At 44.3% G+C, this 23317-nt stretch overlaps 1 protein-coding gene across 4 annotated transcripts; it reads right to left on the bottom strand.

Annotated features, from left to right (window-relative positions):
* Positions 1-237: 237 nt before the first annotated feature.
* Positions 238-23313, bottom strand: kdm2ba (lysine (K)-specific demethylase 2Ba). 4 transcript variants are annotated; one of them, XM_042102016.1, is made up of 10 exons: positions 23080-23313; positions 10858-11115; positions 10317-10460; positions 9229-9315; positions 7981-8421; positions 6526-7676; positions 6017-6180; positions 4138-4299; positions 2479-2697; positions 238-2060 (listed from the first exon to the last, which is right to left on the bottom strand). In XM_042102016.1, exons 2-10 carry the CDS (start codon positions 11080-11082, stop codon positions 1879-1881), a joined length of 2775 nt encoding a protein of 924 aa, XP_041957950.1. In that variant the 5' UTR covers positions 11083-11115; positions 23080-23313; the 3' UTR covers positions 238-1878. The 4 variants fall into 4 exon arrangements, with proteins under 4 accessions (XP_041957950.1, XP_041957949.1, XP_041957948.1 ...); XM_042102015.1 differs by lacking the exon at positions 23080-23313 and adding an exon at positions 20460-20769 and having other exon boundaries at positions 7981-8412; XM_042102014.1 differs by lacking the exon at positions 23080-23313 and adding an exon at positions 20460-20768 and having other exon boundaries at positions 10858-11112.
* Positions 23314-23317: the final 4 nt, after the last annotated feature.

The raw sequence follows: 23317 nt of genomic DNA on the forward strand, positions 1-23317 counted from the left end.
ATATCCAAATAACTTTATGAAAAATAAATTCATTACCTTGTCTTACAACAACTGTGATCATTTTAGTCATTAATATCTCAAAAACGCTATTATATTGGCAAAGTTTGTCTTGGTTATTTTCGTCATTGTATTCAAATTTCTCATTTCAGTCGTTTTGTTTGTTTTTGTTTTTGTTTTTGTTAAACATCTGCTCGCAGAGGTAGAAAAGCTGCATGATACAAATAAAAACACAAAATATCAGAGAAATATACATTTAATCACATTCATATCAGTTTCTTTTTTAAAGAATTTACAAATATAAATAGCCAAATGTACATGGTGGCGTGTGGAAGTGTGTATAACTTTAATTTAAAGTGGTTTTTAAACACAAAATGAACCGATGGCACAAACTAGCTCCCCTGGTCTGAATATCCTGAGAAAAATGTAGAGCATTATTATAGTAAATTATAATAATAATTATTATGATCACAACAATAATCATTGTTACTTAATTCTTAATCATTAAAATAATAGCTTAGTATTATCTAAATCTCTGCTGTATAATGTTGCTATCTGAAGTGACCCAACTCTGCATTCATCTTAGTTAGCCCAGGGCTACATGACAACAACCTGAACTAGACGGTGGAAAAAAGAATAGGATTTGTGTCTGACTGAGTGCCAAGGACATACATATTAATTGGGTATTGACATAAGTGCAACCCCCAAAACCCCCAACAACATGACGACAGGACAGGTCCAGTCAAACAGCCCATCCTTACTCAGCAATTAATCTCTGTTCCCCTTTTAGCACGTCTGAATGGCTACATAATTAAGGAATACCAGACACTTCTATTTTCCTATGATGAAACACTTTGAATGTATGTAGTGCCTCTTGAGGGGCCATGGCTGCAGTGTGTGGGTATGCACACGCACGCACACACACACACACACACACACACACACTCCAATTGGGTGTGAAGGCTAAGCATGATGGGTAATGTGACGTATGGCACTGTTTTGAAATAAGACCTCAACACTGGAACACGCTAGAGCACGACACTCAGAATATACTAGAACAACCTTGAAAGCAACAGACGAGGAGAGAAAAAAGAGGAGTGGTCTCAAAAGACAAATGTTAGGACCTTAGACGGCCGTCCTGGAGTGCATTCAATACTGTATACATACAGAGAAGAACAAAAAGAACATACTGAGGCAACAGAAAATAATGAGTTTACGTTATTATCATTATATACTGTATATATTCATATATATATATATATATATATATATATATTTATAAAAAAGCAACTTTTGAACATAGCAAAAATAACCCAACAACAACAAAAAAATGATTTCACACAACCTGAAATCTTACAACATGTTTTTCTTTTTCTCCTTTTTGTACAAAAAAGGGTGGCGAGTTGCCTTATCGGCATGAAGGACAAACGCGGTCATGCTGGGTTTGTCTGCACAGAGCCACTGCTGCCTGGGGTGGGGTACCCTGCCTCCATGATGGGACCTGCCGAGGGATCTTGTGCTTTCCTCAGCTACAGGTCCCGTGGACTTACAGGTGTGTGTGTGAGTGTGTGCGTGAATGCCATGTTAAGAGTATCAGTGACTGTCCGCATCCGTCATTATCTTAGTGGGATATTAACTTTCCCCAATCCGATAGCTTCTCTTATCTTGTCCATCCACACTGAGAGGCCTGCCCTTCCAAGCAAATGACCACAAACAAAACAAATCCAAACACAACAAAACAATCTGAATTCCCCCAAAATATGCAAGTGTTTCTTTTTTTCTTTATGAATTCTAGTGCAAAGTGGAGGAGGAGTTTTGGTGGCCTATGGTTTGTTTGTCATATGTTCGAAGGTTTACTATGATGTCCCCGGACGTGACAGACTAGCTGAGCTTCTGAAGAAGCTTGTCCTCGCGCAGGCCAAACGGCACACTGACGGACATCTCGGCGATGAAGCGCTCGCACGCCTGTCTCGTCACTTGCTTGCAGAACCGCAGATCGATCCGGCAGATGCTGCCACAGCGCTTGAAGTAGGACAGCGATTGGTCTGTCACTCGGTTGCACACTGTCAGAGGACCATGCCACGTAGAGACAACGGTGGAGTGTAGAAGAGGGAGAGAAAACAAAAACGTTTACATTCATGACATAAAGGATTTGAACATTAATAGTCCATTTTTATAAGACCTAACTTATCAATAAATGGATGTGTGTGTGTGTGTGTGTGTGTGTGTGTGTGTGTGTGTGTGTTATGCAGCTATGATTTTGAGGCTGTGGATTCTTCTAGCACTGGCACAAAAGAGATTCACACACTTGCACAAAATTTCTCTTTCTACTGGTGTTTCTTTGTTGTGTGTGTGTGTGTGTGTGGGTGTGTGTGTGTGTGTGTGTGTGTGTGTGTGTGTGTGTGTGTGCATGTGTTTATGTATATGTGTATGTATGGGTATGTACAGTATGTGTGTAAGAGAGAGAGTGAGTGTGTTTACCTGACAGGTTGACCTCTGCGAGGGAGTCTCTGGTGGTGGTACCAGCGGCGGTGAGCAGGTTGATGGACTGGTCGTTGATGTGGTTGCAGTAGCTGAGGTCCAGACGGGACAGCAGGGGCATGCTCTTGATGATGAGCCGCAGGGAGCTGTCTGTGATGTCCAGGCCCGCCAGACGAAGGTCCACTATGTTCCTCAGCTTACTGCGTGTGTCCATCTGACCTGCAGGCACACGATGTAGCACAGTGTGTCACAACACCAGTCAAACTCCTGACGAAGGAACTCAACAAAAACAGTCAACGTATTCTAATACACAGAATGAACCCTCCGATTCTGACGTTTTTTTTTTTTATTATACGGACAGAAACTCTACCATTTAGGTCATGTTGCCCCAAACTGAAAGGATTCTAAAAGATACAACCATTCACACTGAATTGAGGAGAGTGTCACCAGGGACTTAAAAAAAGAAATCCTTTAATGTTTATTTAAGTAACAAAATTGTGATTGCAAATGTTGATGACTGTTTTCACCATTCTTGAAGTTTGCAACAATAGACAACTCCAGTATGGGGATTTGTCCCTCTCATCCTAAAAGAAAGCTTACTGAGCTTCATACCAGTGGTCAAATGTCATATATGGAAGGAGATTCGGGTCCAGTGCTATGCACAGTGTATCCACCAGAGGGCAGTTTTGTGCCAAAGTATTTTCTGCCACATTTGGAAGTGAGTTTCAGTCTGAGTCAGTAGAAGATCAGTGTTGGCACGTTGGTTATGTTCCTCTGTGGGTCTCTGGGGTTGGTTTGACAATTTGTATGTAGGTCACTAAACGTTTGCAACTCTCTGCGGCTTTCTATTTGGCCACATATCAACCATTTCAATGCAGGGTTACAGTTTCCACTGATTTTCAAACCCACTACACTTATGCAGCTTGACTCACACACGGACCAGACAGACCAGCTGGGGCACCGCTGTATTGCTGCTTCAGCTAGTTCTCCCTGCAGTCTCTGCAGTTTGCTAATCAGTGCAGCTTTACCATTCTCAACTTCCTTTACTGTCCAGAGCACTCAACTGATAAAGCTGCATCTACATGGCTTGTTTGACATTTTCCATGTCTTCTGTCTGCTGAAGAGATATTTGTGCCTCTGAGCAGCCACCTACTTGGGCGGCTGAAAGGGGCTCCTTGAGGTTAGACAGACAGTTTGTATGTAGGTCACTTGATTTTTTCATGTTTTTGTGGCTCTCCAGTTGGCCAGCATGTGAGTTGAGTGTACTGTAGGGTGAGGCAACATTAATGGCAAGGTGTTCCGCTCCTTCCTCTATCTGTCTACTGCACTTTACATAACAGGTCTTACAAGAGCACAGCAGCAAAAACACATCTGCATTATTGCATAATGGTTATGGCAGTTCATTATATTTTCATGTACTTGTAACATAATCTGTACGCATAGGAGGTAACTGATAGTTTTAAAATGGTGTTGTTTGACACAGAATATGCATATAAATATCCACTTCTAGCTTAGCATTTGCATGTATTTAAAATGTTAAAAGTTTACAAGTTTAATAGTTTAATATTTTTCTTTACATATTCAGGACTTTTACATATTCAGCACTGCCATGTTGGGGCAGGTCTGGTCTGCAGTGGTGTAGTGGTTGTGGGGAGGTACCTGGGCGGTTGTCGGTGGGAGGGGAGAGCAGGTCTCGCATCTGAGCGTCCTTGAGGCCCTCCACCCACTGGACGTCCAGAGTCCTGAGCAGCGGACAGGACGAGGTGCACAGAGCAGACACGGCCACCCACGAGCAGCCCGACAGCAGCAGCACTCTCAGACCTTATCACACACACACACACACACACACACACAATTAGATCTACTAACATGCATAGAGATAGACAGATGGTGCAGATACAGAAAGATAGACAGCGTAGCAGCAAGTTCACCATAACACACTCAGGCATTGCACATGTTGTTTATTTCATCTGATTATAGATTATTTATAGATATAAATAGATGCTAATATTTAAAAGAGCGTATTTGTCTGACAAAGCAGTATTAAAAAATGTATCATCACACAAACATGTATGGCTGCAAGCAGGGATGGGGTTGTATTTATGATACATGTATTTAAAATACGTATTTCAAATACAAAATACTATTTTGTAATTTGTATTTTATTGGGTTGAAGAAAATGGCTGTGTATTTTGTATCAAAAGTATTTTTGTAGATGATAAATACTGCCAAATATCTTTCATAAAATCAATACTTTTGGTGATGTGATGACATCATAAAAGTGCAAAACAATGAATGTAGCCGCAAAGACTTATGGTGATCAGAATATTGAGATTCAGGAAGATGATACAGTGCAAGATGAGTAACGTGTTGGTTGTTCACACAAACCAAGGGCTTGGGTTTGGACATAAACTGGTTGTCCTGGAGATGTAGACTTTATGAGGACACGTTTGAATGAATACGACTTCACAACAAAACAATAAGAATGAGTTTGCTGAAATATTGGTAGGGGCAATTCCGTCATCCTAAAATATTGGTATGGAGTGGACATGACCCTATGGTCCATATGCAAACCTACGTCTTTGACACACATAATACACTCCCTCTCTCACACCAACCCACTCACTCAACCACATGGTTACTTGCTCACCCACACTTATAAGTTTGCCTGTTTTTGGTAGAACTTTGGAACAACTTTGACTGTAGTGTGCATGTGTCTTCAAAAGCTGATGATACACAAGGCACCTTTCTGAGCAATGTTGCTGGGCAATGTTCCTGAGTATTGTTGTTCTGGCACGTTCCCTTTGATATTGGCCAAATTATTTTTCTTGAGAACTTTCAGTGGGCAAATTAACATGTAACATCCAATCAGAACACATGGAACCGGTTGTGTGGCTGACCTGCTCAAAAAGTTGCACAATATATCACCTAAAGCAATATCAAGCATTCTGGGCATGCATTGACAATGTCAAAGACTTCATTCTCTATATGTCAGTGTACCATGAGTTTGAAGTTGTTATTTGAAGGTAATAAAACTGTATTGGATTGCTTTAAGCCCACATTCTGTGGCTCTCAATAGTTTAGTTAGTTTGTACCACTTGACAAGTTCAGTTGTGACTTTGAATACATCTCTGATACAGTATTCAGGCTATGAGATGTAACAGGCAGGTGAGTATAGTTGATCTGTTGACTGTTTGCAGATTTATGGTATGTGTTGTAGTGTGCTCTCAAACACTGTCCACTTAATCAACAGTGTACTGTGTACTGTCAGTGTACTGATGAAGGAATAGATTAAATAGACATATATGGAAGGTTTGCAAAGTGATTCATGCTGCCTTTAAAGAGTATTTTTTATATTTTTAAAATACAAAAATACAGTATTTTATTTTGATACATGTCGTGGCTACTATAATTTGTAGTTCATTTTGATCTTAAAATTAAGGTAGGCCCTATTTGATATTTTATTTTAAAATACATTTTGATGTATTTTTGCCCATCCCTGGTGCATGTACAGTACATTGAGGTCTATGAGCTGTACCTGGTAGTCTGTTGATGAGCCAGCTGAGTTGTTTCTTGGAGATGTTGGTCCAGCTGAGGTCCAGAGTGGCGGGCTGTCGGCGCACGATTCCACTCAGCATCAGAGGAGTGATGGATTTGCAGCGGTTCAGGTCAATACGTGTCCACAGTCTCTTATCACAACACCTAACACACACACACACACACACACACACACACACACACACACACACACACACACACACACACAGAGTAGTCATTCAGATGAGGTGCTAAAAGATTACAATATCAACTTACACATTGCCAAGCATTTTAGTTCACCTACAAGTAGAGCATTTTAAAGCTGAAATGTAATAGGCATGATGAGACATCTGATCTGCTATTGGCCAAATGAGGTTTGAGACAGAAAATTAAGAAGCCGACAGATATATTTGACAGGGAATATACAGTCAAACTTTTGAGTTACACACACACACACACACACACACACACACACAAATCATCACAACCCAGCCCAGCACACTTCCTCACCAGCGGTTCCATGTCTTGCACACGCGCATGCAGACACACAAGTCGCGGTGGCTCATGTGACTAAAGATGGCCAACCAGAGCTCGCGCTGGGCCACATGGCTGCGTCCGTCGGCGAGCGGCAGGCGCTCAGGCGGCGGGCTGATGGGTGGCGGCCGGATCACGTGCCGCTCCATCTGGATGCACTTGGGCGGCGAGCGGGGGGGCAGAGGCCGGATGGCGGGCGAGCTGCGGTTGAAGCCCAGCGGCGTGATCTGCGGCGGGCCGTAGAAGTGACGCAGCTCCCACGGCGTACCGTTCATCTCGCGGGCGCGCAGGTGCGGCCTCTCACCCCCGCCACCTCCTCCTCCTCCGCCGCCGCCACCGACTCGATCCAGATCCCCACCTCCTCCGCCGCGCCCGTCTCTCAGGCCGGCCAGCGGGTTGCCGTTGCGGTAAGGGCGCTTGGGCTCCTCGTTCTCGCTGGCCTCGTGGTCGTCGCGGTCGGAGTCGGCCGGGTCGTGCCGCAGGGGCTGGCGGTTCTCGTTGGCCAGCGTGTCCTCAGTGCGCTGGATCTCCATGTTCAGCTCCTTGCTCAGCTCGCTGCTCAGCTCGCGGTTGGGCAGCCGACGCCGCCTCCGGGCCTGCTGCTGATGCTGTTGCTGCTGCTGGTGGCCGGGGGGGTGAGGCTGGGGCTGGGGCTGGGCCTGGGCCTGGGGTTGGGGTTGGGGCTGGGGGTGTGCGGAGCCACGGGACGTGCGGGTCGGGGGCGTCCTCTCCGGTCCTCCGTCCCCGCTGCCGCCGCCCTCGCTGCTGGGTCCGGCCCGCGGGGAACTGCCCAGCGACTGGTCGCTCTCCAGCGAGGCGGGCGTGGCTCGGAGAGGCCCGGGGCTGCGGCTGCGCTCGCTCCGGCGGCTGCTGCGCTCTTCCTCCTCGTCTTGCTCCTCGTCTTCCTCCTCCCCGTCGTCCTCCTCCTGCTTCAGCCGACTGCACCGGCCCTCGTTTGCTCTGGACAAGCGTTTCACCGTGTGCTTGTCGTCTTCCTCTTCTTCCTCCTCGTCTTGTTCTCTCTCAGACCGCTCTTCCTCCTCCTCTTCCTCCTCCTCTTCTTCCTCCTCCTCTTTCTTGACCTGAGAGAATTTTGGGATCAGAGGATCATCTCTCCAGGATTTCTTCTATAAATGAAAGGAAACACATACAGTCAATACATACAATTCACTTAGAAATGTACTACATCAAATCCTCAGCTGACTGATTGATTGATTGATTGATTGTTTGAATTGTTTGATTGATTGAATTGAGTTGTAATTTTAATTAAAATACTAAACTGTATGAATTACCATCCCTTTCAGTGTGTGTGTGTGTGTGTGTGTGTGTGTGTGTGTGTGTGTGTGTGTGTGTGCTTAGCACTTCATGAGTATCAGCAGGTGTTATGCAATTTCATCATTTTCATGTATGGGAACATCTCCATCTCCTCACCTTCCTCCTGGCGTTGGCCTCCTCCTGCTGCTCCTCTTCATCGTCGTCTTCAAACAGCTTCCGCTTCTTCCGGAGGAAGGCCGGGATCTCGGGCCGCGGGCGCGGCAGGCCGCTGGGCGTGAGCAGCGGGGGCAGGCGACTGGTGGGTGGACCCGAGGATTCGTCCGGCCGCAGTCGGGGCGGCTCGTCGCGGTCGCTCTTCCGCTTCAGGCCCAGGGAGGAGGAGATGGCGGCGGACCCAGGCGTCGATCCACCCAGAGATCCCGCAGGGCTGACTCCGCTGGCCCCGAGGGCGATTCCGACTCCGGCTCCGGCGGAGGAGGCCGAGGGGGTCTGGTCGCCGTCGTCTCGCGCCTCACGGCCCAGCCTCTGCTCCCGCAGCAACGAGCCCGGCAGGTTGGATGCGTATTTGAACCCTGGTCCCCGTTTTTGCTTGACGACCAAAAGGCGGAAACGGGGGGAGAGGGGGGAGACAACTTTATACCTTATGCTTATTAGATGCGGTCATTCAGGATAACTAATGGGCAGATGCATGCAAAAAGCATACACACATTTCTTTTAGAACATGACAACCAAACACATGCACAGGCATCCAAGTACAGCTCTAAATCAGTGACCAAACATTTTTATATTTACTCTCATGGATGGCAAAACGTGATGTTGTCTGAATACTATACAAAATGAGTCCTGAATGTCACACTGCCTTTGATCCATCTGAAATTCTACAGCTGCCCACATCTGACATAAACCGCTCAGATCCAGAATCATTCTAATAACACTGCAGAGAGCACACACTGCAACAGACTGGAAACTACATTGTAATGCATGTTAGTGTGTGACCAGAGTGTGCTTGTATGAGAGAGAGAAAGAAAGTGAGACAGATATGGGAGTCATGTGATCAACACAGGAACTAAACAGGGCTAAATTCAGTTTTCAGCTTGAGATCATGAGAAAAGAAAACAGGAAACACATCTACTAAGAGACATGAAAAATTTTGTCTTCACAACCTACAGAACTGTATTAATTAACCAATACCGCAGACCAACAATGCTGAAATGCAAGTTTCACTGCTCTTCATGTGACACTATTGAACTTTATGTCAAGTCACTGCACAGCTACAACAACTGCATACAAATACAACTACATACAGAGTGCACATGTCTGCTCACACATACACACACACACACACACACACACACACACACACACACACACACACACACATATCCATATTCCTCAGATACTTACTTTTCCTGTTTTCCCAGCGTAATTGCATTTAGGGCATTCCCAGCAGTTGGGTAGCTCGTCATTCACCACTCCGGCCACATCCTTCACCTATGATGGACAGACACAAAGAGAGAGAGAAAAAGATAGAATGATTGAAAAAGAGTGACAAAAGTGCAGGGGAGAGCCACAGAGGAACCAGTCAGAGAAGACTGAGTTTGGTAAGCTAAGCGAGCTCACCACAAAGCTGCTTAAAAAGGGAACTGGGTGTGCTTGTGTTATACACGCCCACACACTCACACTCACACATTCACTCTCTCTAACAATGCTGTAAAAACTATGCAAAAACCCATACTGTACATCATGTGCAGCACACACACAAACACAATGTAACAAAATACAATATACAGCCCACAACTAACCTTCAAGCGAAATTATGACAAATATCCTGTCTTATCTCTTATCTTATAAAGTCTTCACTCCAGGATTCCAGCATGCATAACTGTTCACACGCTCAGCAGCCAACTGGGCCAATTTGCATGTGTGTTTGCACATGACACGCAGTAAAGACACAAGTATCTCTTTGATGGAATCAATGCTAGCTCAAGGCTGCCTGGAATGTGATGGCAAGAGGAGATCCAAATTTGCTCCCTGTTTTATCTAAAATCAACAGGAAATTCAAACATATCTCCGCTCCCTCACACATTCATCACTCTCTTAGTGTGTGCGTCTGTTTGTACTTCCGTGATCCAACAACCAACATTTACAATGACGTTTTCAATAACACTGAGAAACTATTATTACTTTCATTCTTTATTTCAGGATCTCTATCGATGTTGAGTCTCATCATCGATAGAGCTCCTGAAATGAAGAATAAAAGATCCAAGAATATCTATTTAGATATCAGATTGTTTTGACCTTGTTTTGACAGAATCTCATGTGAAAATGTTGGCTCTCTGATCAACATGAGGGTTTATAGTTAGTGTTTGTGGTTAGTGTTTAGTGCAGTGGAACAGCCTGGGGCTCCGTGTGAAAGGGGGTTTAAGGTGTCGGGCCCTCAAAATGGCTGCCTGAAGCTGTATGTGTCTGCAGGGTTTTTTGGGCCACCTGACCTTCAGGCAGTTGGGGTGAACAATCTCGTTGCAGATGGAGCACTCCATGAGCATGGCGTTGAACTTCTCTTCCTCCTCGTCCAGCGTGTCCTCCTTCCCCGCCTCACCGCACACCACACACACGGCTGTGTGCGGCAAGACCGGCTGCAAAGCAAACAAGCAAACAAGCAAACATGTGAGTCGACATGCCAGGGACGGCAGCACACACGGGCACAGCACTGCGCAGCATGACACCTGACACCACAGACCATCAAGTGACAAGTAAGAGTTTCATAAGAACTTCAGTGAAACGTTACGCAAACCCCACTCTTACTGTTAGAATTAAGACACTCTTACTTTTACCCCACATCTTTATAGCATCCTATATGTATATTTTAAGATTGATAAACATAGTCATCGTTTATATACATATAAACACACGTATAAATATCAAAACAGAGGCTATGTATTGTCCCATTAAGCATGAGTAATCCTGATCTCGTCATTATTGGTACTCTGCTCTACATCTTCCATGTCTTGCAGGAGACCCAGAGGGACTCACCGCGATGCACTGCCTCATGATACACGACTGCTTCATGCGCCCGGGCCCGCCGAACTTCTTCATGTCTTTGCAAAAGTGGCACTCGCCGCACTCCGTCCGCACGCACGCCTCGCACTTCCTGCAGCGCGTGCGTCTCCGCCGGGCGCCCGAGGCGCTGCGGTTGGATGGCAGTTTGACCCCCGCCGACCCCGGCGTGGAGAGCGATGCGGATGCCGCCGTGGCCATCTTGGGTTTCGGCCGATTAGGAGGAGGGCGCTGCTGTGGAGACAGAAAAGAGAAGAGAAAAGGGGGAAAAAAAACCAAGACGTGGATTTAAAAACACATCATCTCTCTTTATATTTTCAGAAACTTGATGTTCTGCTGCGACCTCAAACTGCAACCCTCCAGCTTTGAAGTAAAAGAGGAGAAAGCTGCTGACAGACATCACCTGTCAGAGAGCACGCAGAGAGCACGCAGAGAGAACGCACACAGCATAACATGCAGCTGAGCTGGAAAGGACGGAGAGATGTGGATATGCACTGAAGAGAGACTGATGGTAACGTGATATGCTGCAGTGCCTGAGGACTGTTACATGTCCAAGAATGCAAGGAGAGTACGCGAATGCCGAAATTAAAGATTTGCCAACCCTATCGACCCCTCGAGGTCAATTCTAGCTTCATTGATAGTTGCCTGCGGGCACAGTGTCACTGAGACACAAGAGCAGAGCTTTCTTCCGAATGAGCCTCCGCCTGGACCTAAGTGTACTGTAAACACATGGAAAACGCTAAAGGAATCTCAAGTTACAAAAACAAGCATGCCTTCAGTGAGAAAGAGTGAAACAGAAAGAGAGAGAGGAGGGGATGAGCATACAAATGGGGGATGAGCGAGAGAGAGAGAAAGAGAAAGAGAGAGAAAAATTGAAGAAAATATCTGAGGTGGAGAACGGGCGAGCAGTACTTGCTGCCAGAGAAATCTGTTTCCATAGCAACGGATCATTTTTGCAGAGCAATAGATGGTTGGAATAAAATCATGAAAAGATTGGCGTAATTGGTGAGGGCAATTTAATGGAGAAGGTGTGCTTGCATGTGCGTGCATGTATGTATGTATGAATGTGTGTGTGTGTGTGTGTGTGTGTGTGTATGTGTGTATGTGTGTGTGTGTGCATGTGTTTCATAGATGTTCAGAATGAATCCTTTTGAAGCAGGTTTGCTTCTTGATGATTTTGTGCTTGGTCCTGAAGGCTGCTGTACTCTGTTGTGTGCCCTGGAGCACCACAAGGACAGCCATCTTTGAACACCACACACACACACACACACACACACACACACACACACACACACACACAGACAGACAAACACACACAAAACATTCAGTCCAGTCTCACCGCACTGCAGTACCACACATAAGGGAGAATCAGCATTTCCAGAATGAAGAAGAAAAAAAAAAAACATCTTTTTGAAAGAGCTCCAGGATCAGTCTTATATTTCCTCGTCAGCACAAAATATGTAGGTTCAATCCTCCACTGCAACAAGGTCAGCTCAGGGAAGAATGGAGAGCATTTGCCCATTGACATTCTGTACTTCCTACTGCACAAACTACAGTCAACTACTGTAAAGCTACGGTATAAAAAGTGAGCGTGAAGAAGTGCAGACGTTGCACTGGCATCACCACGCATTACCATGTGTTGCCTTCCAGGTCTGGTGGCTAAAATGAGACCCAAAGAGCTTCAGCAGAATCCAGTGTGCAGAGCCATGGTATGGACGCTTAGCTTGCCAGGGATTTCAGACCATCAGAATTACAATGTTCCAGTGACAGCCGTTCCCCTAAACTATGTTTAGTGCAAACCAGCTGCTCCTTTCTTGAACATCTCAGTTATGAACACCCTGGTGTCAAACATGTACCAATTTAGCATTTGTTTAAAACTACATTTGCCTTTGGGTCAGATGTGTACTAAGTGTGCATTTCCCTGCTGGTCATGTGTCACATGTTTTCGATGAAGAGAGATGGGATCAAACCTCCCGAGAACAAACCCTGGGGTTACGAGCTCGAGGCCAGAGGAGCATTCCAGTGCTTGCCCCCGAACAGACAAACCACAATAACCAAGAGACAAACAACACAAAGCCAAGCACACAGTGGCATTCCTGCCCAAATGAAATCTGCCTCCTCTAAATCACAGGATTTTATTAAGAGAGATACGCAGAGAGCTGGGACTCACAAAGGCGTCTCTCTCTCTCTCTCTCTCTCTCTCTCTCTCTCTCTCATTCCCTCTCGTTCCCACATTCTCTTTCTCCCTCTCCGTCCCTCTCCCTCTTTTTTTTCTCTCTCTTTCTCTCTCCATTACTTTCATTCATTTAAGCCTCCGCAGGGAGATTACATGTAGGCCACGGGGAGCAGAAGTACAGATGACTCCCAGCATGTCTGCCAAGGGCAGGACAAACAAATGCACCACAGAGGCCTACATTAGACCTAAAGGACCCTGCAACACATTTAGATTAGACTGATTATAATTCCAAAGAGGCCTTATAATGTAGGTCTAGCTGGAGCACACATTAGTGTTCCTGGAGAAGACGCTTCAGAGGGAAAGAATGTCGAGCATGGTGGAAAACCATATCAAACTGGTTTTGATAATGCAACTTTGGGAGTTCTGTGTGTGTGTGTGTGTGTGTGTGTGTGTGTGTGTGTGTGTGTGTGTGTGTGTGTGTTGCTGAGAGCTCATTTCAGTCAGCAGAGTGTGTGTGTGTGTGTGTGTGTGTGTGTGTGTGTGTGTGTGTGTGTGTGTGTGTTGCTGAGAGCTCATTTCAAGTCAGCAGAGCTATACCCTGGGAACTCTCATACTTGGCAAAATTACCTTGCTGCTGTTCACACCTTGACAGCACACACACACACACACACACACACACACACACACACACACACACACACACACACAATAATACTGAGCAACCAAAAGGATGGGTACAACTTCACACGTTTAAGCCCCACAGTGGACGAGCTCAGCAATGTATCTAATCAAATGGCGATGCCATTCCAGTCACCCGTGGGTGTTCTGCTAACCCAGACCAGTAACCTAACACTTGGGCAAGGGAGCCAAGAAGTTGCATCATCACCACATAAGCACTGTGCATGTAGTGGGGTCCTCTCCAGACACCACTTTAAGCAGTCCAGAAATAATGCCAGTTTATAATGTGCATAATTCTCTGAACAGAAATCCCAGTGCACAGACAACAATCATATGCATGTGCATGCACGTGCATGACTACATAGTAAATTAGAATTATATATAAATATTGATAAATTCTTTGTTTGACTTAAAAGGGAATATGGGTGCTGCAAATAATTCAGGAAAACACAGTATTATAAACCAGAACACAACAATCAGTAAATGAAGGACAACAGAGGAGACCTTCATCAGTGTGTTTCTGCTATAAGTGCATATAATATTTAGAAAAGGCCAGGACTGATCAGAGAATCAACACAAAGATTTTTCACACCTCCTCTTGAGGCAGATTTTTCTGAAGGATGAGCTGCAAATGAGTAGGAAAGAGAAGGAGCAGCTAAAAGCATCTACCCTCATCCTCAAGGGAACCAGAACTGCACTGGCGAGATGAAGGAGCGAGTGTGATTATAAATACACCCAGCTTCTTATTATCGCACATTCCCATATGCCATCTCTGAGCATCTCTGCTTTTTTTCCCCCACTCTTCAGTGTTGCCTCCACAGTAGTCATTCACTGCAACTGGCTTCTACCGCTGCGGCGATGACCAAGGGTGCACCCTCCAGCTTGCCTTAAAATATCCGCCATTGCAAATATCTGACAGGTCATGTTGTGTTGTGGGTTCAGTCTGTCATTGCTGGAAGCACTCTATTGCCTTGGAAAAGGGAACAACAGGGCAGTTGGAGGTTTAGTGTTTGCCGGAGAGACCGATCATTATGTTTTACCTCAGAGGATGCGCGGAGAGTCCGCTGGGTTCTCCAGATGAACTTAATTGCCGAGTTCAGTGAAAAGCTGACATTAATTACTGTTACTGTTTTAAGTAACTTCCATGTCGGATGTGCCTCACGCTACGATCAAACTGAAAACCAATTAACGGACGTGCCACATCATGCACTCTGAATTAAACTCGAGATATTAGTCCAACTGAGGACAAATCCCATCCAAATGTTAACAAGCAAAAGCTGCCAGGGCTGATGGCAAGCCAAACAGCTGTAAAAAGACGCTGTGTTTTTGGACCTTTCTGCAGAGCAACAACATCCTACTGGCACTGTAATGGCAGCAATTTTAAAGTCAAACTGCTGAATGAAATATTACCTTGTTTAAATTGGGTTAACAGCCTTATAAGTACAATTTAGTGCTTGTTTCACAGCTATTCTTGATGTGTTTTCCGAAATCAGTGAAGAATCTCACCACAAAATGTAATTCAGTCTTGAACCACCATGAAGCATCTAATCACGGATCAAAACAGCTATGACCATATTGTGTAATTAGAGTAGCATACATACAATACCAGAATTATGTATTTCAAAGGGTAAGCTATATATTGTTACAGCATTTAGAAATCATCTATCATATTGGTTGTCAAAGGCAACCATGCTTCAGTCCCTGTCTGCATCAGAGCTCATCAGTACTGGAGTATCAGCTTAAATGAGCAGTTGTGATATATTCTAAACAACACAACTCAGTAACCTTGCTACACCTTCATCTTTATATTATAGTTTTTATGAATTTTAGATTAGATTAGATTAGACAGAAATCCCAAAGGGAAATTCAAACTTCCAGTCGATCAGCACCACTACAGATAACAGTAGACAAACACATCAGAAGATAAATAATGTTAAAATATCAAAAATCCACAAAAAGATAGACAGTTATTGAATCCATGAGTGATTAATGTAAACTCTTCCTTTGAGGGGTGCACTCACTCACACAGAGTTTAAATTGATGTGCCCTCTAGCACCCAGAGGCAGGTCATCTTTCTAAGTTTCTCTGATAGATAGAGAAACCCAAGAGCTCTGCTCTCTGAGAACACTGGAGCAGGAATAAATAGCCCACTGGAAAGCTGCATGATGTAACAGAAGTCTTATCACCAGGTAGGTAAACATTGCATTGCATGATATTAAACCTTTATCAGAGTAGTTATTATCTGTGTGGATATATTTATGTGCTAAATCAACTCTGAACACCTGTGCAAAGTCAAACACTGTTTGACTGCATAACTACATATAGTTATGTACACTGTATATTACCATCCATTTCAATTTTAAGCATACAGACCTTGTGTTTAACACTTTATCCTGATGTTATAAACTATGTACAATTTATGTAATCTCACATGTAACAGTGAACCCTCTGTTTCTGACATATTAAAGAACAGAGCACCAAGCCTTAAATAGCTCATAGAGGTGTGCCCTATAAGAGATCAGAAAAATAATTAAATGTCAGTTTTCCATTGTCCAGTAAGGGTAGCAGTCAGAGGCAAATAATTAGGGGGAAAGCCGTTCCTAACTCTAACAAACTCAGCAATGGCAAATTCCTAACAAACTCACTAATGGTGTTGACCTTTGACCTTCATGTTACAGGGCCCACCATCCACTGCTGTGACTGTACATTTGATTTAGCCCTGAGCTATATCTTAGCTCACACTGGCAACATCCCACCACACAGTCAAAATATCTCCCCAACCACAAAGGCAGACCTCCAAACCTATCGTCTCTTCTATCCCTCAACACACCAAAACAATTTACATCATAAACACGTGAATCACCATCTGAGGTTTTCCTCTGTGGGTCTTACCACACTGCCCCGGCTGGCTATCCCATACACCACTGCTCTCAGGGCCCCGCAGTCAGATATTTGTGGCCGAGAACAATATGTAGCAGATCCGATGCTAGAGTAAACCTTTGTGTTTGCACAATGAGATAGTAGCTAAGGACGCATCAGTATCAAAGCCCCCTCAGGCCACAGAGGGATAGGTGTGACTCACTGGGACAGTGTGATGCTACCTGTGTGAGTGTAAGGACTGGCATGCAAGAGGAAGGTGACTCACCTCCACATTAAAAGACTTTTGGGACGTTTCGTAGATATACCACTTAGCTGGCAGACCTGTGTGGTATGCAATTACATCGCCATATTCCAAAACACACATGTGCTTACACTGGCTTCAGCAGTGCTCCAAAAATCGAAGGCACTTGAGAGAGTAGTAGATTTCAAAAGACTTTATCATCACATGGCTATTAAATGAAAACATGCGTACACATTTAAGCCATTATGGGCTTTATCAGGGCCAGACTTATCCACGATATTTGTGAGCCAACAATGGGCATCGGCATGACACTTCAGTATTCAGAAATCCGGTTTTCTATCTCCAGCCGAAGCTGCATTGATTTGCGTATTGATTTTTAATGTGATGGTAGACGGTGCCTGAGGCATTCTAAGTCATGTAAAAGTAAACTTATATTTTTTCTGTCAGTCATGTATAATATAAAAATATCCATATTGAGTGCAGAATTGTCAACATTTCGAAATAAATATAAGTTAAAGAATATTCTAGTTATTATTTAGACAGAATGGACGGAAGATGAAAACTGGACAAAAGTAAGGTGAATAGGATCCCTAAACTGAAGAGCACCTGGTTTTACACCCTCACATTACTCCCTGCCAAGTGTTTCTTGAACAATGGCCTTAGTTGCTATGTTCTTAGCCAAGCTGTGTTGACTGTGTGAACAGTCACATGTAGAGGAGTCCGAGTTCCAATACAATAACCCATTTGTGAACACTGGGTCACGGAGCTGTTGCTTCCCATTGATGCATGTTGCAATATATGGGGTACAGCTTAATGGGTTTTATTAATGCTTGGCAGCCAATGACGTGTCAAATTATACACAAGAGTGTGTGTGTTTGTGTGTGTGTGTGTGTGTGTGTGTTTGACAGCGAGTGCGGAACAATGCAGTTCGCCTCCCATGTTCTAAACTACAGGAACACACACACCCTCAACTGACCAACATTTCCCAAAACTCCACAATCTAATGCTTCAGGAATTCACACATGGTCAGGTTGTGGGTTGATGTAAGCGAGTCATCCAGTGTGCGGCATGACTCAACACTCAATCAAGTGAATGTGTTTCTTTCTCTTGTTTTTGAAGTGCCGTTTTTTTTCCCGCTCCTCATTGTTGCAATGTACTGTAGAGCTACTGTGTATCAGCCATGTTTTTGTCAATCTCAAGTCACAGCAGTGGAAATATAAACGTACAGACAATATTCAAGAGGCTGAGATTGACCCCCTATTCTGCAAGGATATTGTAGATTGCTACAAATGAATGCCATGAACCAATCCAATTCTCAATTCTCATTTGTACAGTTGTGATATTGATACCTTTTGGTTTTTTATTTTATTATAAAAGACAACACTTCCAGACATTCGGTGCAGGCAGACACAATGTTTTGTTTTCACAGACACACATGCTAACATGCTAATAGCATGCGAGGCCAGAGTTGGAAGCACTGGTTTAACCTGCCTGGAGTTTATCCTTGCTGTGCCGGAGGAGCCCCACTCTCAGAAGCGCCCTCATTGTTCCTCATTCCCTCTCTCCACTCTTCTCCCCTCCCCCCATCCCAAAGAGCAAACACAGACCCGTCTTAAAGACACAGCGCACCACAAATATGCTCTCCTGACATACAGAAGCAGCAGGCACACAGGGGTTAAAATACACATTCATACATTAGGAGGGGCAACAAGAACACAATCCTTGAATCTATGTGTGTGTGTGTGTGTGTGTGTGTGTGTGTGTGTGTGTGTGTGTGTGTGTGTGTGTGTGTGTGTGTGTGTGTGTGTGTATGTGTGTGTGTCTTTGGCTATGTGTATGTATATGTGTGTTAAAGAAATACCATCTGTTCCTGTGAGTATATATTTGTAACATATGTGCCTCAAAAGCATATGTATCTACTTGTAAGTGTGAGTGTGAATGTGTGTGAGAGAGAGAGAGATAGAGAGAGAGAGAAAATAGAGAGGAAGAGAAACCAAGAAAGGAGGACAGAAGGAAGGGGAAAGAGTGATGAGTGAGTGCAGGTTTCCTTGATTGTGGTGGGTGTGTGTGTCTTGTGGGTAACACTTGTATGATTGTGCAGCTGCTTATAAACAAACCACTATGAAAAGGTGTGTTGGTCTGAAGGCACATAAAGAGCTGGCCACTGGCATAAAGACAGTCTTTCTGTGTCATATGTAATGCCCTTTAACCAAGGAGAATGCCTACATTTGGGATTTAACAAATCTAGCCCAAATACCAAACCTCCAAGAACAAAGCAGGCAAATGCGTCAATAGCCTATCAGAATATGCTCTTAGCTCTTCTTAGTCTTCATCTCTACATAACAACATGAGTGTTCTTGTGTAAATAAAACATGCCATGAGAACCTTCTTTCTGACTTTTCAGAGCCGCGTGATTTAATGCTCCGTTATCAGCAGTAACAACTGTACAGAATCTGGCATCAGATCTTTAAATAACCTGTTTGTTTATATGCGATATATCCAGTATAGGACCAGTACAGTTACTGAAGACCCCTTACACATGCATTCTATAGGTAATATACAGGTGTATATACCAATAACATTTATTACCTACATATATGTGAAATAATGATGAAAAGCCAATCACACAAACCTCCTCCTCATCACGATCAAGAAATACAGTTACCGTGTGACTCAAGTCCATATGTGAGATAGAGACAGGGAGAGATGAACAGAGAGAGAACACACATGTTGTGTCACGTTGTTTGCCCATTTACTGTACCTCTCTCCCCTCTCTTCCAGGGAAATGGAAATGAAAGAAATACTCATGTACCCTAGTGATAAACACACACACACACACACACACACACACACACACACAAACACACACACACACACACACACACACGGCCAGAACAGGATACATCTACCATGAAAGCAGAGATATGGTGATCAAAATACAGTTCCATGAAGCAAATGACCTTCGGTGTATGCCAGTTCACATGTGTGTGTGTGTGTGTGTGTGTGTGTGTTTCTGTGTTTCTATGAGTGTGTGTGTCTGCATTAAAACCTCCAAAGTGATTGGAAATGGAGAAACGATAAACCTGGACTAGCAGACAAAATCACACAGAACGGTCAAAATCCAGCCTCAAGCAACAGCGGCAGAGACGAGCAATGTAAAGCATTCTGGCTGCCTGGCTCTCTGCTATAAGTGACACACATAGCTAACAAACAACAGCCGTAGCCCAGATTCTTCCTCGCTTTCCTTTCTTAGGAGCCCTGCTCTCCCTGTCATTCACCTTCTTTTCTCTCTTTTTCTCTCTCTCTCTCTCCCCCTCTCTACCTCTCTATTGAGATATCTTTCCAGAACACAGCAGAGAAAGCCATGCTCACAATGCCTCCATGACTTCCTCTCCAAAGGATAGGAAGACCAAGGAATGAAGAGAGAGAGAAAAAAACATTGCTGGGAAGAGAACCATGAAGAGGAAAGAGGAAGTGGGAAAGCGAATGCAGGCAAGCATTCACACCAACATGGGCATTAGTTGCCTGTTATAAAGGCATGCGGCTACGAAACCCGAGAGGGTTGCTATGTGTGAGTGTGTGTGTGTGTGTACGGACGCTGACCTGCTCTGTGCTGTCGGAGTCGTAATCCTCATCGTCCGCGCTCAGTGACATAGCCATGGCTGCCTCCTCTCATCGCCTCCCCAACACACACAACACTGCCATGGCTGGAGCCTTCGACTGCTCCCGTTCACAGTGCCTTCTCTCTCGTGCTCACTCACTTTCTTTCGCTTTCTCTCCCTCTCTCTCTCTCGCTCTCATCTGTTGTTTCTCCCTCTCTCTCTTCCTCTCTTACTCTCGTTCTCTCCCACTCTCTTTCTCTTGTTCTCTCTCGCTCTGGAACAGGCAGCTGCAGAGACACAGGCAGGCGCTAACCTCATGCATATGCGCTGGGAAAAGGCAGAGGGGGCTCGGGCTCAGCCAATGAGGAAGCAGCTGGCATTCGGTTACAGGGTTGCCCACAAAGAGTGCTCATTGTGAGCTAAGGGTCGGTGGGAGAGGGGGAGGGAGCTAGGAGAAAAAGCCTCTACAAAGGAGCTGGGGCAGGGAGCACAGGCAAGATTACTGCACGTGGAAACAAGGAGGCAGATGAAGCAAATATTTACCTTTTAAAAATAGCTGGTTGGGGTTCTTTTTCATTTTGTGGGGCAGTAGATCCACTAATTGGATTTTACATTAAGATTTAATCTCAGAATGATTGACAGGGAGTAGCTGCCTTCCTCCATTTTCTGTCTGACACAGGAACTGACTGTAGGACGTCGGAGTTTGATTGCTCTGGCCTGCTCTGTGAGCAGCTGTGGCTTCTGCCTTTGTGGGTTTTTTTTCCGGAGCCACAGGTTACAGGCAGGAGCCCGTGGCAGTTTGGCACATGGAGGATTCCTTCAAGGAGCTCCATTAAAATAACAAAGGCAATATGTCAGTCACACTGCCCATCTGTCAGCGGAGAGCCTAGACAGAGCACAGGGTGGCACAAAAATGCTGAATCATCCAACCCAGAAGGGCTTCATATAATACCTCAGCAAAGAGTTGCAAGAGATTAAGCTCTCTTTTGCCTCCAGAAACTATAGTTGCTCCTCTTATAAGTAAGGAGCACTCTCTCCCATCGGGCTTTCTCCCTCAAAACACACACTCACATGGACAAACAGCTGCACAAATAAAATGTACTGTATATTCTAGACTAATCCTCCAAAAACAAAAACAAGTTATGCATATTTTTATGCACCACTACTGCAGCACAAATGACAGTCATTTTCACCGAACCCAAATCTGAAACAAATGTTCTCTGGGTTTAAAGTAAAGCTTTGTGTGCAGTTCAACATATGCCGGCCAGAGTCTGAACTGAACAATACCCCCCCACCCCCCCGAATTCTTTGTGGGTTTCTGGTCCTCACTTTCACAGTCTTTCTTTAACATAGTGAGAAAATATTTGACTGCTGGCCCATATTTGATCACAGTCATCATCTCCATCTGCAGTCTCACTCCCATCTGAGTGAATGCATAATTGCCTCAGAACACTTTGAAGCCCCATCAGACTGTGATACACACACATTACACTGAGGCAGATAGACTACCAAAATTAATTGATAACTTTTAAAAAGCTATTCTATAGTCCCTCCTCATCTTCACATACAACTCCTGATTTCTCCAAGACGTTCTTTCTCACACACTTTGATGGCTTCATTTGAAAAAATAAATAAATAATTTACTTCCAGTTGCAGGAGTTTTATGGTGCAATACAGCTACTGCCAAGGTTGTAATGTCTCCCATCAATTTATTAAACTGGTGGTCAACTCGTTTCAACATGACGGACATCAGGCATGCACTGAGGAAGTGTCCACATAAAAACACACTCAACTCAGTTCTTTTTTTTATGTTGAAAATGAACTATCTTATGACCTTATGCAGTGTAACCAAAGATCCTCCGCTTGAACCCTCTCTGGTGTAACTGCAGGTTAGTTGTTCCTTGTTTTTCATGAATTAACCCCCTCTACAATAACAGAACTAAATCCAAACAAGGAAAGCAATAACTTTGTTGATATTTTATGTTTATGGGCCCAATAAATGTAAATGAAACAGATTAGATAATAATATCTCCTCTCCTGTAATCACAGCGACCGTTACAAAAGAGGAACACTAATTTTGTTTGAGTAGGTTATTTGGACATCAGGTGCTTTTTCTCTTGGCACTTTCTGTCACAATGTGACTTTCATAGGCTAACTAAACAAGGAATAGTTTACTGTAGGCTGTAGAGGTTACCGCTGAGAAGAGTGAATGCTGATCTCTGACATTATATCAGAAGCTCCATCTCTGAACAACTGTGGTATTAGCACCTTAGGGTAGATTAACTGTTCTTCGTGCCTAAATGTCACCATGGTGACTGATGACAGCTATAGCCTACTGGAGTGTAAAAATCTGACTGCTGATCCAAGAGTCTGACTTCCATGGCTGGACACTATGGTGATCCTAAATAGACTTAGAGATAGATCAGAGTTCTTGGTGGTCTGCAGGTTTAACTTTATGTCAGCGTAATCTGGACTCTGATATGCATGGTGTAAAAGAGACAAGACTTAATCCCAAAACTACACAGTAGGCTAGATAATAGGCCTATTCAACTATACTGGAAATGGGGACCCTAGATGACAAACACAATTTACACCTACTCAGTCAGTCAAAAACTTCTTACCTCCAGTTGGTGAATACTTGTTACTGCATTGGAACGCCTCCAAATGATCTGTGTCTTAAGGATATTTGTAAGGGCTGCCTAAATTCATCAGTGTTGATAGGGTCACGCCATGTGGATTCTGCAAAAATATGCAAATATCTTTAATACAGGAACCGCATGTGAGGTCAATAAACACACGTTGCTGTGTTCAAATCTTTGTGTTGTCCAAAAGAACAACAAAAAACTACAAAAGATATAT

Source organism: Alosa sapidissima, chromosome 8, assembly GCF_018492685.1.
Source record: "Alosa sapidissima isolate fAloSap1 chromosome 8, fAloSap1.pri, whole genome shotgun sequence".
NCBI classification, from domain to species: domain Eukaryota; kingdom Metazoa; phylum Chordata; class Actinopteri; order Clupeiformes; family Clupeidae; genus Alosa; species Alosa sapidissima.